The 12,986-nt window shown below is 40.0% G+C and overlaps 2 protein-coding genes across 2 annotated transcripts in view; one reads left to right on the forward strand and one right to left on the reverse strand.

Moving 5' to 3' along the window:
• The window catches only part of LOC125297741 (NACHT, LRR and PYD domains-containing protein 3-like), a 43,309-nt gene extending 33,762 nt beyond the window's left edge, over positions 1 to 9,547 (forward strand). The window contains exons 8-14 of the mRNA XM_048248196.1: positions 2,387 to 2,557; positions 2,809 to 2,985; positions 3,884 to 4,054; positions 5,665 to 5,835; positions 6,333 to 6,506; positions 7,835 to 7,881; positions 8,803 to 9,547. Of these exons, the coding sequence (XP_048104153.1) occupies positions 2,387 to 2,557; positions 2,809 to 2,985; positions 3,884 to 4,054; positions 5,665 to 5,835; positions 6,333 to 6,506; positions 7,835 to 7,881; positions 8,803 to 9,458 (1,567 nt within the window). The 3' untranslated portion in view covers positions 9,459 to 9,547. The remainder of the gene's footprint in view (positions 1 to 2,386; positions 2,558 to 2,808; positions 2,986 to 3,883; positions 4,055 to 5,664; positions 5,836 to 6,332; positions 6,507 to 7,834; positions 7,882 to 8,802) is intronic.
• Positions 9,548 to 12,460: 2,913 nt separating this feature from the next.
• LOC125297743 (NACHT, LRR and PYD domains-containing protein 12-like) overlaps positions 12,461 to 12,986 on the reverse strand; it is a 12,567-nt gene continuing 12,041 nt past the window's right edge. The window contains 1 exon segment of the mRNA XM_048248197.1: positions 12,461 to 12,986. This exon segment is cut by the window's right edge and continues 182 nt beyond it. Coding sequence (XP_048104154.1) covers positions 12,600 to 12,986 — 387 coding nt within the window. The 3' untranslated portion in view covers positions 12,461 to 12,599.

Raw genomic sequence — 12,986 nt, forward strand, 5'->3', positions numbered from 1 at the left:
TAGCAGATAGGCTCTGCTCTTGGGTTTGGCCTCACAGTGAACTCAACCCTCTTGTTGCTTGCAGTTTGTTAAATAAAGCGATGCAGATTACATTATTTATTTCTGATTAATTGCGTCTTTTTTGCAACATCTGCTTGTTAGGCTGGGCTACTGTCAATGTCCTGTACAGGTATATGTTCAACAATTGTTGATGTAGGCCTACAGGCTATAATCAATTAGGGACTGTTCGTTATTTCTTTAAGGGGCTACCAGAGGAGTTTTGGGAGTGTTAGTTTAAAAAGATGTGACCTTCCCTCGCCAGCAAGACATTTTTCTATGACCCTCCAAAGTGATTGAGAAAAAACGCATGACCCTCCCCAGTCCCAACAATTTAGGCTATTGATGCCTTCTGTCTACTGGGTCAATTTGGGAGCTTGCATGCTATGACTCCTTCCTTGAAATGCCTTGAAAAAGCTGTTGTTTGCACAATTTCACAAATAATCACTGGGACCGAAACAAACCTGTCAACTTTTCCTGGGTTTATCGCGTATTTTAACTTTTTCCTTGCTGTCTTAGGAGGAGCTGCAGGGCCGTCGCAAGGGGGTGCGAGGCCCTGTACGAACTTGACAGATGCATGAACTTACGTGCATGAAATCATGCGATAGCTTACTTTACACATAGCCAAGGCTACAGTCAGTGCATTTTAATAGTAGCCTAGTCTAATAAGCTACACCAGCTTGTCTTTAAGAGGGGAAATTGTATAGCCTATAACATTAGCTGAGTCACATATTTGGCCATATGGTGTTAATCATAGGCTACATCATGAAACCAAATAGTGTAACAAAGGTGAACACTTTAACAGGGGAAATTAATTGGACATGAATCATTGTGCTGAACGGTATTTGTCAATGCAGAAACACACACGACATTCAAACTGTCGATAAGATGTGCACTATGGAAATTGGTCTGTAGGCTAACAATGTACTTGTACAGGTAAATGTTCAACAATTGCTGTACAGGCTATAATCAATTAGCTAAATCATTTGTCAAGCTGTTTAAATCCGTGCTACATTCAAACGCAAAAGGTGCTTTGATATCTTTTTTCGTTTGAGCGATAAACAAGCAGGCATGCTGCGGTTGCAATGAATGAGGATAATTGGTTTTATCTGCGGATTTATTTTTTGCATTATTTTGAATATGACTCGCTCCAGTCTCAACAGCACTTTCCACAAGCATCTAAGTTCTAACACACATATCCCCTCTCGCTTTCTCTCTCTCCATCCCTGCACACGGTGCTTTCTTAAAGGAGCTGCACCATCTTACAACAATTGCATCTACATTTTCATATTATACATTTTTTTTTCAAGTGTAAGCTTAAACTACTGTGATCAATTTAAGTTCCCGTGCCCCCGCTGAAAGTCTCAGGCGCTTATCGTTACACTATCAAATCTATAAGTAACCGTGACAAATAGGGTATAAGATATATAAACTCACGCTTCAGGGGAAAGTCCGTAGGAGTCTTATTGTTGAGTGTGTTGTAACACGCTCTGGAAATTCACAATTTTTCGTTTTTTTTTTTTTTTTTTTTTAAAACATAGTCCAGTATTTCTTTCAAAATTGAAATGAAGTTGTATGGACTGGACTATGTTTTTTTTTTTTTAAACGGCGACGAAATTGTGAATTTCCAGAGCGTGTTACACAGCAATAAGACTCCTACGGACTTTCCCCTGAAGGTGGCGGCAAAGATGGCAACATTTCCGGAAAGGTACTGGCTTGATGAAATTCATTCTGGACTCTCTATTCGACCACATAAAGACCTCGGGATACTTCGGTTTGGCTTTAGGGACCCTCTACTCACTACCACGTAAGTGTTATGTTGTTTGGAACTGTAGAAGAGGTATAAAAATAGCGTTTTGTAGCGGCGCAATTGAAATGCCCCGCTCACTTCCAGGCTACGAGTTGTGACTGAAACGGTACAATCGAACTTTCTCAAAACACATCCGAATGACATGATTTTGATGTCAACTCAACGTATGTACCCCCAATCATCCGTAAATCGATCTAAAGTGCATTTTACTCCGGATAATTCCTTTAAACATGGTTTTTATGGCTATGTGTGCCAAGGTTGCTGTGGACATTTGTTTACCACATGCTGTTTTGTTTATATATATATACTCATGTGTTTCAGTTAATTGTGTCTATGTCCCCACCCCTCACCTGATTCCTGTTTATTAGCCTTGTCACTGCTATACCTGTTGTTTGTTATATGCATTAAGAGAGACTTTCTGATAATAAAACACGTTTATTGTTCTTTGAGGATTTTACTATGTAGTCAATTTGATTTATAGAAACCTTGCATAATACAGTATGTTGACTTTCGTCACTATTCTGTCAAACACTGTTGCAGATTTGCTGGCTGTAAACTCTCAGAGAAGTCCTGTGGAATTGTGGCTACTGTTCTACAGTCACCAAACTCCCTGATAGAGCTGGACCTGAGTCATAATGATCTGGGAGATTCTGGAGTTCAGCTTCTCTCTAAGGGACTGTCTAGTCCCCACTGTAAACTGCACACATTAAGGTGGGTGTAAATATATGCATTTCCTGATATTTTTACTTGTTTGTTTGATGTGTGTGTGTGTGTGTGTGTGTGTGTGTGTGTGTGTGTGTGTGTGTGTGTGCGTATGAATAATCTGCATGTGAATGATTTTTGTACTGTCATTACAGGGTAATAATGACACTTGATTATGATTTAATGGGGCACTGTTTAGACAATATCCTTTCCATTGATCCACTTCTGTAATATTTTATTTTTCTCATGTTGTTATGCAGACTTGCTGAATGCAAACTCTTAGAGAAGTACTGTGGAATTGTGGCTACTGTTCTACAGTCACCAAACTCCATGATAGAGCTGGACCTGAGTCACAATTACCTTGGAGATTCTGGAGTTCAGCTTCTCTCTAAGGGACTGTCAAGTCCCCACTGCAAACTGCAGACATTACGAGTGATGTAAGGCCATGATTTTTTTTGTTTTTGGTTGTTTACTTAACTTTTGTTGTTAATAATGTGCTATTGTGACAGAGAAATACAAATGTTAATCATAAAAAGAATAACTGAACTTATATGCAAGTTGTTCAGCCCTTCATAGCATTAACTCTGAATGTGCCAGTCTTTCCTTAAAGGAACCATATGTAAGATTGTGGCCAAAACTTGTACTGCATTCACTTTCAAATTACTGTATTGAGTGTATCCCCTCCCCCTCCCCCCTGACTCGAGGTTGCCAACCTGGATGCGGAAACACTACTGACTTTGTGATTAGTAGATAGGTAGTGGCGCATCAGGCCATAACACAACATCAACATCAGTTGAGGGCTGCAACTTTACTTTTTAAATGACAATATCCTGCCCGGATTACTGTTGTCAGTGATATACGTATTTGAAATGAACATGATTTCTTAATGTCTACTGACATATCAGGGCCATTTTTTGATTAACACATTTCTTACATATGGTTCCTTTAACACAACATTTAGCTAGTGTTCGATTGATGTGACATTACAAATAAACCTCAGCCACTGCCATTGTATTGTCACAGTATTTACAGATAAGCCGGCACGAGTCAACAAGGCAAATATTGGCTTATACCATATGCTAGGCCAACATTGTTCATTGCACAATTTAGCGACATTATACCTTGCACTATAGTAAAATCTTTCAGGTGTGTGTGTGTGTGTGTGTGTGTTTGTGTTTGTGTGTTTGTGTGTGTTTGTGGGTGGGTATGGCCATAATGTACATGTGAATGATCTTTGCACTGTTGATGAAAGGTCTCTTGATTATGTATCAGGGCACTTTGTTAACAGTATCTTATATGTATTCGTATGTTATCCTTTGTTGTGTTATTATGCAGGCTTGCTGACTGTAAGCTCACAGATAAATTGTGCAAGATTGTGACTTCAGTTCTACAGTCACCAAACTCCCTGCTACTACTGGACTTGAGTGGCAATGACCTGGGTGATTCTGGAACTCAGCTTCTCTCTGAGGGACTGTCCAGTTCCAACTGCATACTGCAGACATTAAGGTTGGCATGTATTTCCTGGTATATTTTTTATTTATTTATTTATTCAGGCAAATATTGTGTTTTTTACCGATTCTTCCATAGCACTATTAGCTCTAGCAACAGGGCATCTCTCTCAAAAAAAAAAAACAGAACTCCATACTTCGTTGACAGTGTTATTAGGTTCTTAACATTTACAATGAGGCATTGGAAACATTGTATGTGTGCTGAAAGTTTAGTTAGAAGACAGTTTATACAGACACTACCTGGAGTAACTTTTCCACTTGTTTTCCGGGTGATGCCATTTTAAATTTAAAGCTGCAGTTGGCAAGTCTGACAGATTGAGGGGACTTAGCCAAAATTTTGAATGTTTTCAACTCTCATGCCCCTCCCCCACTACCACCAAGCACCCTCTCATTGAGTTTGTGCTCATCAGTGTGCACCAGACCGCACTAGACTGTGATTGACAGTCAGAACTCACACAGTCCTACTCTGATTGGACCAGAAGAATCGGGAGCTGTGGATTTTTGCAAAACAAATAACAGGTTATAGGTGGAGGTAGAAGTGCATTTTTTTTTTTAAACCGGCTGATTTATGTTGTTCTGTCGGAGAATAGTGTCGGTTTCAGTTAATATGATCCAACTGCCAACTGCAGCTTTAACCCTTTAGCCACCAGGGTTTAAATAGGATTTTTACATCAACATTTCAAATGCCATGGCTTGAAAGTGTCCAGAGATAAAATCCTACTGTAAATGTAAAAATCATTAAATATGAACAAAAGTTTAAAAAGGGGATACATTTGGTCATCTAATTTGCATATTATGACATCACTGGATGGCAACCACTTTGAATTATGCACATTTCAGTAAATACTAGATGTTGAACATATTTGAGCAGTTTTACTTTCTTTTTTTGTCATTTCCCACATAACAAATGAACAGGAAAACAATCAAATGTAAACCAACAATAGTAAACTATTAATATAACCACAAACCCTGTGCTACTATACAATAAAGTAGCCTGGTCAAATAAGTTCCTATCGCGGGTGACTTTCTAGTTCTTCAGAGCACTATTTTTACAACCCCTGCTGTCTGTAGCACGTCCATTACGGACACTATCATCACTATTACCACTGGCACCTCCATCTTTGTTGGGCAGAGGGTCGAAATAAGCATTGTATGCTTAGTGGACACTGTCGCAAAGACGCAAAGACACACCTCCATTCACAGACGCACCGTGACTATTACTGTCAATAGATGATCGATCGTATTCTCCAAAAGGCAGATATTTTCCTTCAGAATCAGAGTAGGCGAATAACAGACCCAAAACTATGGCCCGCATCACTTCCGCGTTATAAAGGAAATGCACGTGTGTTTCTCGTGTACTTCCTGAAAACTTTCACAAACAAACATGAGCTTCAATCGAATGTCTGCCAACTAGTGGTAAAGAGTACAAATTAGATTTTACACTGTACTCGAGTCTATCGTCTGTTTTATTCAGTAATGATGCTTGTCGCAATATTGCGACATGGGCGGTTAGAGGGTTAAGACTCCATAAGTCTATCAACAAGTGCAAATCTTATGTTGTTGACGGAAGGACTGCAATATGTTATCTTTTGTTGCGTTCTTATGCAGGCTTGCTGACTGTAAACTCGCAGAAAAATCATGTGAGATTGTGGCTTCAATTCTACAATTACCAAACTCCCTGCTACAGCTGGACTTGAGTGGCAATGAACTGGGGGATTCTGGTGTTCAGCTTCTCTCTAAGGGACTATCTAGTTCTAACTGCAAAATACACACATTAAGGTGGGTGCAGACATATATTTGTAGTCTTAGTTATCCTCATTAGTTAGAAAAACCATGATAACATTACAGTAGAGTATAATTTTATCATTTTTTAGGTGTCATTCTACTTTTTGAGCCTATTTGTGAGTCTCGAAATATCTGTGAACTGAACAGTTTACAAATAAGCAATGTGGCTCAAGTTGGTAGCCGTTGATGGCAAATATGGCCATGGCTGTTGTTCGGCCTCGTGCTGCAGATAATCATAGCGATGGCCATATCTGCTATCAACGCCACGCTCACTTGTGCCATATCACTTTTATACAAGATTGCTACTAACATCAAATTTTAAAGACATCCAGTTGCATTTTCTATCATTTATTTAGATATTCAGAAAATTAATAAACAGTTTAACTAAACCTATCTATTGTATAATAAACAAATAATTTCAAATTGACAAAATGTCACCAGTTCTATGCAGAAAAGAAAAATGAAAAATACAATCTCTCTCTCTTTCTCAGGCTCTCTGATTGTCTCATCTTAGAAAAGGGTTGTGGTTTTCTGGCTTCAGCTCTGAGATCAAACCCCTTCCATCTAAAAGAGATGGATCTGAGCTACAATCATCCTGGAGAATCAGGACTGGAGCTGTTATCTGGTAGACTGGAGGATCCTGTCTGTAAACTGGAGTTACTTAAGTAAGAAAGAAAGCCCAGTGTTTCACATTTAGACATTGTCTCCATTGTGGACATCATATTAATTTCCTTAGTACCTAGTGAAGGTTTTTTTCAAAAGTGTATTTTAATAGCTGCTATAAACTAAAGTATATATGTTGCCTCTTCGTTGCAGCATTCAATAGTGCAAATATTTAAATGGTTCCTTTATTAAAGTTGTCAAGAGAAATTATGTGAAGATTATTTGGTGCATTCAAATTCACAATCATAGCCAAATGTGTAGAAACCTTTGCAAACAGTTTTCTGAAACATTTGTAAACACTGAGTGGAGATGGGCATTACTGTTAAAATGCTATCGTTACTCCAAATAGTTGTAAATCTGACTGTTCAGAGAAGGCACGTTTGCCACACAGATCTGCCACTCTTTCTCTAAATGTGTGAGTAGACAGACCGGGAACTGTTTATCCCCGAGAGACAAGAAATTCTATGTTCTGATTGGGGGCTATTAATTCTGTATATCAGGACACCAAATTTAACCATTAAATATCCATTAGGGCTATTATCACTATCAGTAACCAAAGAAAGTAGCACAACAATTTTTAAAGGTGCGATTTGTAGGATTGTTACGTTCTGTAGGCCAAAACACTGGTGAACGTTCTCAAGACTACCAGACGCGAGCCTCTTCTGGGTTGCCAGATGTAATGAAGACTTAGCTAACGTTAGTTGACCTGCAGCTGCTTTAACGTTTCTCCAACCATGACCCAGCTACACATTAAGGAAACAATGAAAACAAAAAATACCTCTCTAACCAACGTAACATATTTAGCTGAAGTCAGCGATGCAGATGAAGTTTAGCCTAGGCTACCTGTTGTGGAGAAATACGTTTGACGAAGACGTCACAATATCAGGAAGCTCCTCCGATGTCCACTTAATTTGTTTCTTGTTTTAATTTTGGAAATGTGCCTGCCTCTCGTAGGCGTTCATGACAACAACTGACAGCTGTTGACAGTTGGCCTTTGCTAATTTGGCAACCTAAATAGGAGGACGCGCTAGCCCATTATTAATACGCTATTCTAGAATTAATCATTCAAAACATAAACGAAAATTCCAAGAGATTCCGCCCCGTAACTCATTTTTTTCATGGGTTTTACGGGGTTTTACGGGTTAGAGTAATGTTGTCAAATAAGCCATTACTTCAATTCATCGTGTTTCCTTACTCTCTGACAACATATGGTGATCATTTTTGGAATGGTTACAGTTTATTTTCCATTATTTCCTACATACTGGACCTTTAATTCAGGGATATCATTAGTCAAATAATTCACATGTGTGACATTCTGTTTTTGTTACAGAACTGACGATGCTTCTGTAAGCAGAACACGACCATGTTTGCTGAAATGTGAGTTATTTTTGTTTATTTAGCATTTGTGATCATTCACATTCACATGTTTAGCATGGGATGCTTGAGTGTGTGTGTGTTATAACAAGGTTTGCTGACCTGTGTGTGTGTGTTGGTGAGTATATTACAGCATACAGGTGGATCTACAAAATATCATGTAAAAGTTCATTTTTCTTTTCAAAAACAGAATTTTTCATTTATTCTAGAATCATTAGTTATAAAGTGAAATATTTCAAGCCAATTTTTGTTTTAATATTGATGATTATGGCTTATGTGTGTGACTAATTCGAAAGAGATAGTTCTAGGCCTAAAGCTAGAAAACAGAACTCAACTCAAATCAAATCAAAAGATAATGCTGACTCAGACAGAACTGAACATAAAGAACTGACCTCCCACAATGACACACTGGGGAACCATATATACTGGCTGTTCAAACCATTCAAGACACACAAGGTAAGACTAGGACTAACAACATTTACAAGAAGACAAACACAAAGACAAAGGCCACCTACCCATAACAGCAAGGTAAATAAATATTATTTCTTACATAAGAATAATCATAACCAATATCAATCAATAAGTCACAGTTAATCACTAATAACAAAATCATCTCCTTCCCCACCCCCCATGACATCTGCAATGGTGGTGCCTTCCAGAGGACTCTTATTCTGGCATCCATTCGCCACAAATTCCTTTACCGCTGTTAAGACAGTGTACATGTGCAGCTGCAGAGCCGGCCGTCACAGTGTGTGTCCGTGTTTTTGCGCAGTAATATGTGTGTTTGTTTGCTTGTTTGTTTGTTTGTTTGTTTGTGTGTCTGGTTAGCATGATCTCGCTCTGCCCTGTGTGTGTGTGTGTGTTTGTGTGTGTGTCACTCCCCATATTCTGATGAGGATGTTCTCTCCTCCTTTTTGTCTGCAGATGCCTGTGAGCTCACAGTGGATCCAAACACAGCAGGGAGAAATCTCTCTCTCTCTGACGGGAACAGAAAGGTGACACGTGCGAGTGAGAAGCAACTGTATCCTGACCACCCAGAGAGATTTGACTGGAAGTATCAGGTGCTGTGTAGAGAGGGTCTGTCTGGACGCTGCTACTGGGAGGCTGAGTGGAGTGGAGATGCAGCTCGTATAGCTGTGGCCTATAAAAGCATCAAGAGGAAAGGGGAGGCTGATGACATCATAATGGGACTTAACGCAAAGTCCTGGAGTCTACGTTGCTCTCCTGACAGTTACTCTGCCTGGCACAATAATAAACGCACTGTCATACCTTCCCCCTCCTCCCGCTCCAGAAGAGTAGGAGTATACCTGGACTGGCCAGATGGTACTCTGTCCTTCTACAGCGTCTCCTCTGATACACTCACCCACCTGCACACATTTCACTCCACATTCACTGAGCCACTTTGTCCAGGGTTTTGGGTTTGGTCATCAGTGTCCCTGTGCCAGATTTTACATTTGCGTCATTCCGTATCAAATCGGAAAAGGTGGTTACTGCACAGATTTTATTCAAACCTCAAGAATTTTATTACCACCTTTGAAAATACTTCAGTTTTACAGCCCAAAGATAAAATAGTCTGGTAAGCAATGTTTGCTCATTAATATTATGAAAAGTGTTATTCATAGGCAGCCTAAACTTTGAGGATGGAGGACAAACATGTTCTCAGTATGACTGAAGCATTAAAGGTTTGTACGGCATTCTCATTAATCTTCTACAAGGCCATAGATTTGGGGAAAAAGATTGACATTAAGGGTAGTATAAACTTGTTTTTGTATGCATTTGGTATCAATAATTATTTTCTTTACATACCATATTTTATTAAGTGTTGTACTATATACTATATTATATTGTATTATCCAAAATTTGAGCTCTCCACATGTAATGGGGCTTGGAGATTTTAAGGATTAAACTAGGGGATGTTATGTTTTTCAGTCACTTTTTGTGATTAAAATGGAATGTGGGGTAGTAGGCGCTTGAAAATCTATTTGAAAGTAGCCCGGTGTATAGGCATTATGTGTATGATTACGTGTATATGTTAATGTTGTACCGTAGATAAATAACAAAATCATTGTTTTGCCTCAGTGACAATGCATTTTTGGCTGAGACCTCAAATATTAGCTCAACATTAATAGTATTGAATTGGCAGACAAAGCAATGATCGATGCCATATGGATACAAAAAATATTTCAATATCAACAATTTTTGCACTTTTTTCCATATCTACAGTAGGTCCTTAAGCTATTACATGCTATTGTATTACTTAGATATTAGGATTGGGAAATTTGAGATGGTGTAGCATCCATTTTCCTGGATTTTGTTTGATTTGTCATGGAATGACCCATTTATTCATTTGGCGGACGCTTTATCAAAAGCGACTTTTGGAAATGGAATAACAGTTAAACTATTAACATTTAAGCATTTTAACATTTAAGTTTTAAAACTACAGTTATAGATACAGCATTAGATTCAGAATAGATTAGGAATGACCTCTCTCTGACCCCAACCTCTTTTCATTCTCTCTCTACTTCTTCTCCCCTATCCTTCTCCTCTGTCTCTGCCCCCTCTCATTTTCCTCATCGCATTCCACTCCCCCTCCTCCCATTCTCTTCCCTCTTTCATCCCTCCATCTGTCACCTGTTTGTATCATTTTTTCTTTCAACTCTCTCTCCCTTTCTGTCCTCTCTCTATCATCTCTCTCTCCCTTTCTGTCCTGTCTCTATCTCTGCCCCATATCATCTCTCTCTCCCTTTCTGTCCTCTCTCTATCTCTGCCCCATATCATCTCTCTCTCCCTTTCTGTCCTCTCTCTATCTCTGCCCCATATCATCTCTCTCTCCCTCTCCCCCTCTCTGCCCCCCCCCCCCCTTTCTTCAGGTGTTGTGTGAGCTCACACTGGACCCAAACACATCAAACAGAACGTCTCTCTCTCTCTCTCTCTCTCTCTCTCTCTCTCTCTCTCTCTCTCTCTCTCTCTCTCTCTCTCTCTCTCTCTCTGCGGGGAACAGTGTGACATGTATGACACAAGCTGTATCCTGACCACCCAGAGATTTGACTAGGTGTGTAGAGGGTCAGTCTGGACACTGCTACTGGTGCTAAGATGCTTTTGGAGTATAGATTTGTGCACTCTATACAACACTGCTTTGATGATGTAAGTGTTGATATTGCTTTGTTTCATATTTCTTTCATATTTTGCCTGTTGTGGTTTTTATAAATTCAATGTGTGGATTGTACACTGTATACTGATACAATATATGATATATCATTCACATCTGAAATAGATATATTGCATTTTCTTATTTTTCTTGATTACCTATTTCAAAAGTCTAAATAAAATGGTGTACACATATACCTTTTGTGTAGGTATTTACTTCACATGACTTGATTGTATCAAGGTCATCTCTCCATTCTTTGTATAAACTCACACATACAGAGAGACTATAAGTATACGTATAAGTATATATACTCTTTTGATCCCGTGAGAGAAATTTGGTCTCTGCATTTATCCCAATCCGTGAATTAGTGAAACACACTCAGCACACAGTGAACACACAATGAGGTGAAGCACACACTAATCACGGCGCAGTGAGCTGCCTGCAATGCAGCGGCGCTCGGGGAGCAGTGAGGGGTTAGGTGCCTTGCTCAAGGGCACTTCAGCCGTGCCTACTGGTCGGGCTTCGAACCGGCAAGCCTCCGGTTACAAGTCCGAAGCACTAACCAGTAGGCCACAGCTGCCCAGAGACTGACCCCTAGTAGGTTTAATGGGATGTAGCCCTCCTTGTCCTTGTCACAGCAGGCCCACCACCACCGAGTCTCTCCCTGGTCCTCCATGCACAGGATGGTCATGAAGTCTTCCTCCTTGAAAGACAGCTCGTCCTCAGTCTCCGCCTCATGGTCCCACAGGCCATATACAGTACTACCCCTCTGTTCATGATGCCCATCTTCTCTTGAATACCTGCACACACACACACACAGGCCATACACCACCCCTCTGGTCATCTTCCCGTCTTCTTGTTAACATCTCCACTCTGGTCATGACGCCTATCTTCTCCTGAACACACACACACTCACACACACACACACGTGTGTGTGTGAGACACAGACCATACACCAGGTCATGTTGGGTGGGTGCCATTGAGAGCATCCTAACCAGCAGCCTCTCAGTCTGGTATGCCAATTGATCTGTTGCTGACCAGAGGGCCATGCAGAGAGTGGTGAGGGCAGCAGAGAAGATCACCAGAACAGCCCAACCATCCATCCTCTTATACCTCAGATTACTTGCAGTACCCCGGCATTACCACAATTACTGTTGCATTTTTGATTGACAATAAAGTTCACTTTGACAGTGACTTTTTCATTAGCACATTTAACACATACACACACACACATTAGGTTAACATTAAAGTCATGTGACACAATATGATAAGGCTAATATTGTGAGCATTTATGCAAACCCTTATTCTATATTATATATTTATCATTCAAATATTACTTTGTTTTTTGCAAATTATTGTACAAAAAGGCCAAATTAAATTAACCAAAAATCAATTTATTAAAGCAATAAAAAGGAAAATATCCAAGGGTGGTGAATGATTTATATTGGCACTGTATGAGTGCCTGTTCTGCATTTGGTTTAGTTTGTTGTCTTCACAAATGTTTGGGAGAGCAGAATCCAGAACCTGCTGTTCTTCATTTTCCCCATAGATGGCAGCAGTACATGAAACACTGTCAAACCCGACAGAGGGAAATGGAATCGTTAATGCCTACTATGTGTGATATCCCAGGCACATCTAAGCCAAACCCTGGACAGAGGGGCTCTGTGAATTTGTGGTGGAATGTGTGCAGGTGGGTGAGTGTGTCAGAGGAGACGCTGTAGAAGGACAGAGTGCCGGCTGGCCAGTCCAGAAACACTCCTACTCTGTTGCAGTCAAATGTAAGGGAAACTTTGGGCGAGGCCTTACGGTCATGGCTGGCAGTGTAGCTGTGGCGATATAAAGAGTTTGATGAATACTGACACAGCAGGCCCCAGGATGTGTCGTTGAATCCCAGACGACAGTCTCTCTCTTTTATTCCTTGTTTCCTGTACGCCGCTCCTACATACATCATTGCCGTGTC

This window comes from Alosa alosa, chromosome 7, assembly GCF_017589495.1.
Source record: "Alosa alosa isolate M-15738 ecotype Scorff River chromosome 7, AALO_Geno_1.1, whole genome shotgun sequence".
Lineage (NCBI taxonomy): Eukaryota > Metazoa > Chordata > Actinopteri > Clupeiformes > Clupeidae > Alosa > Alosa alosa.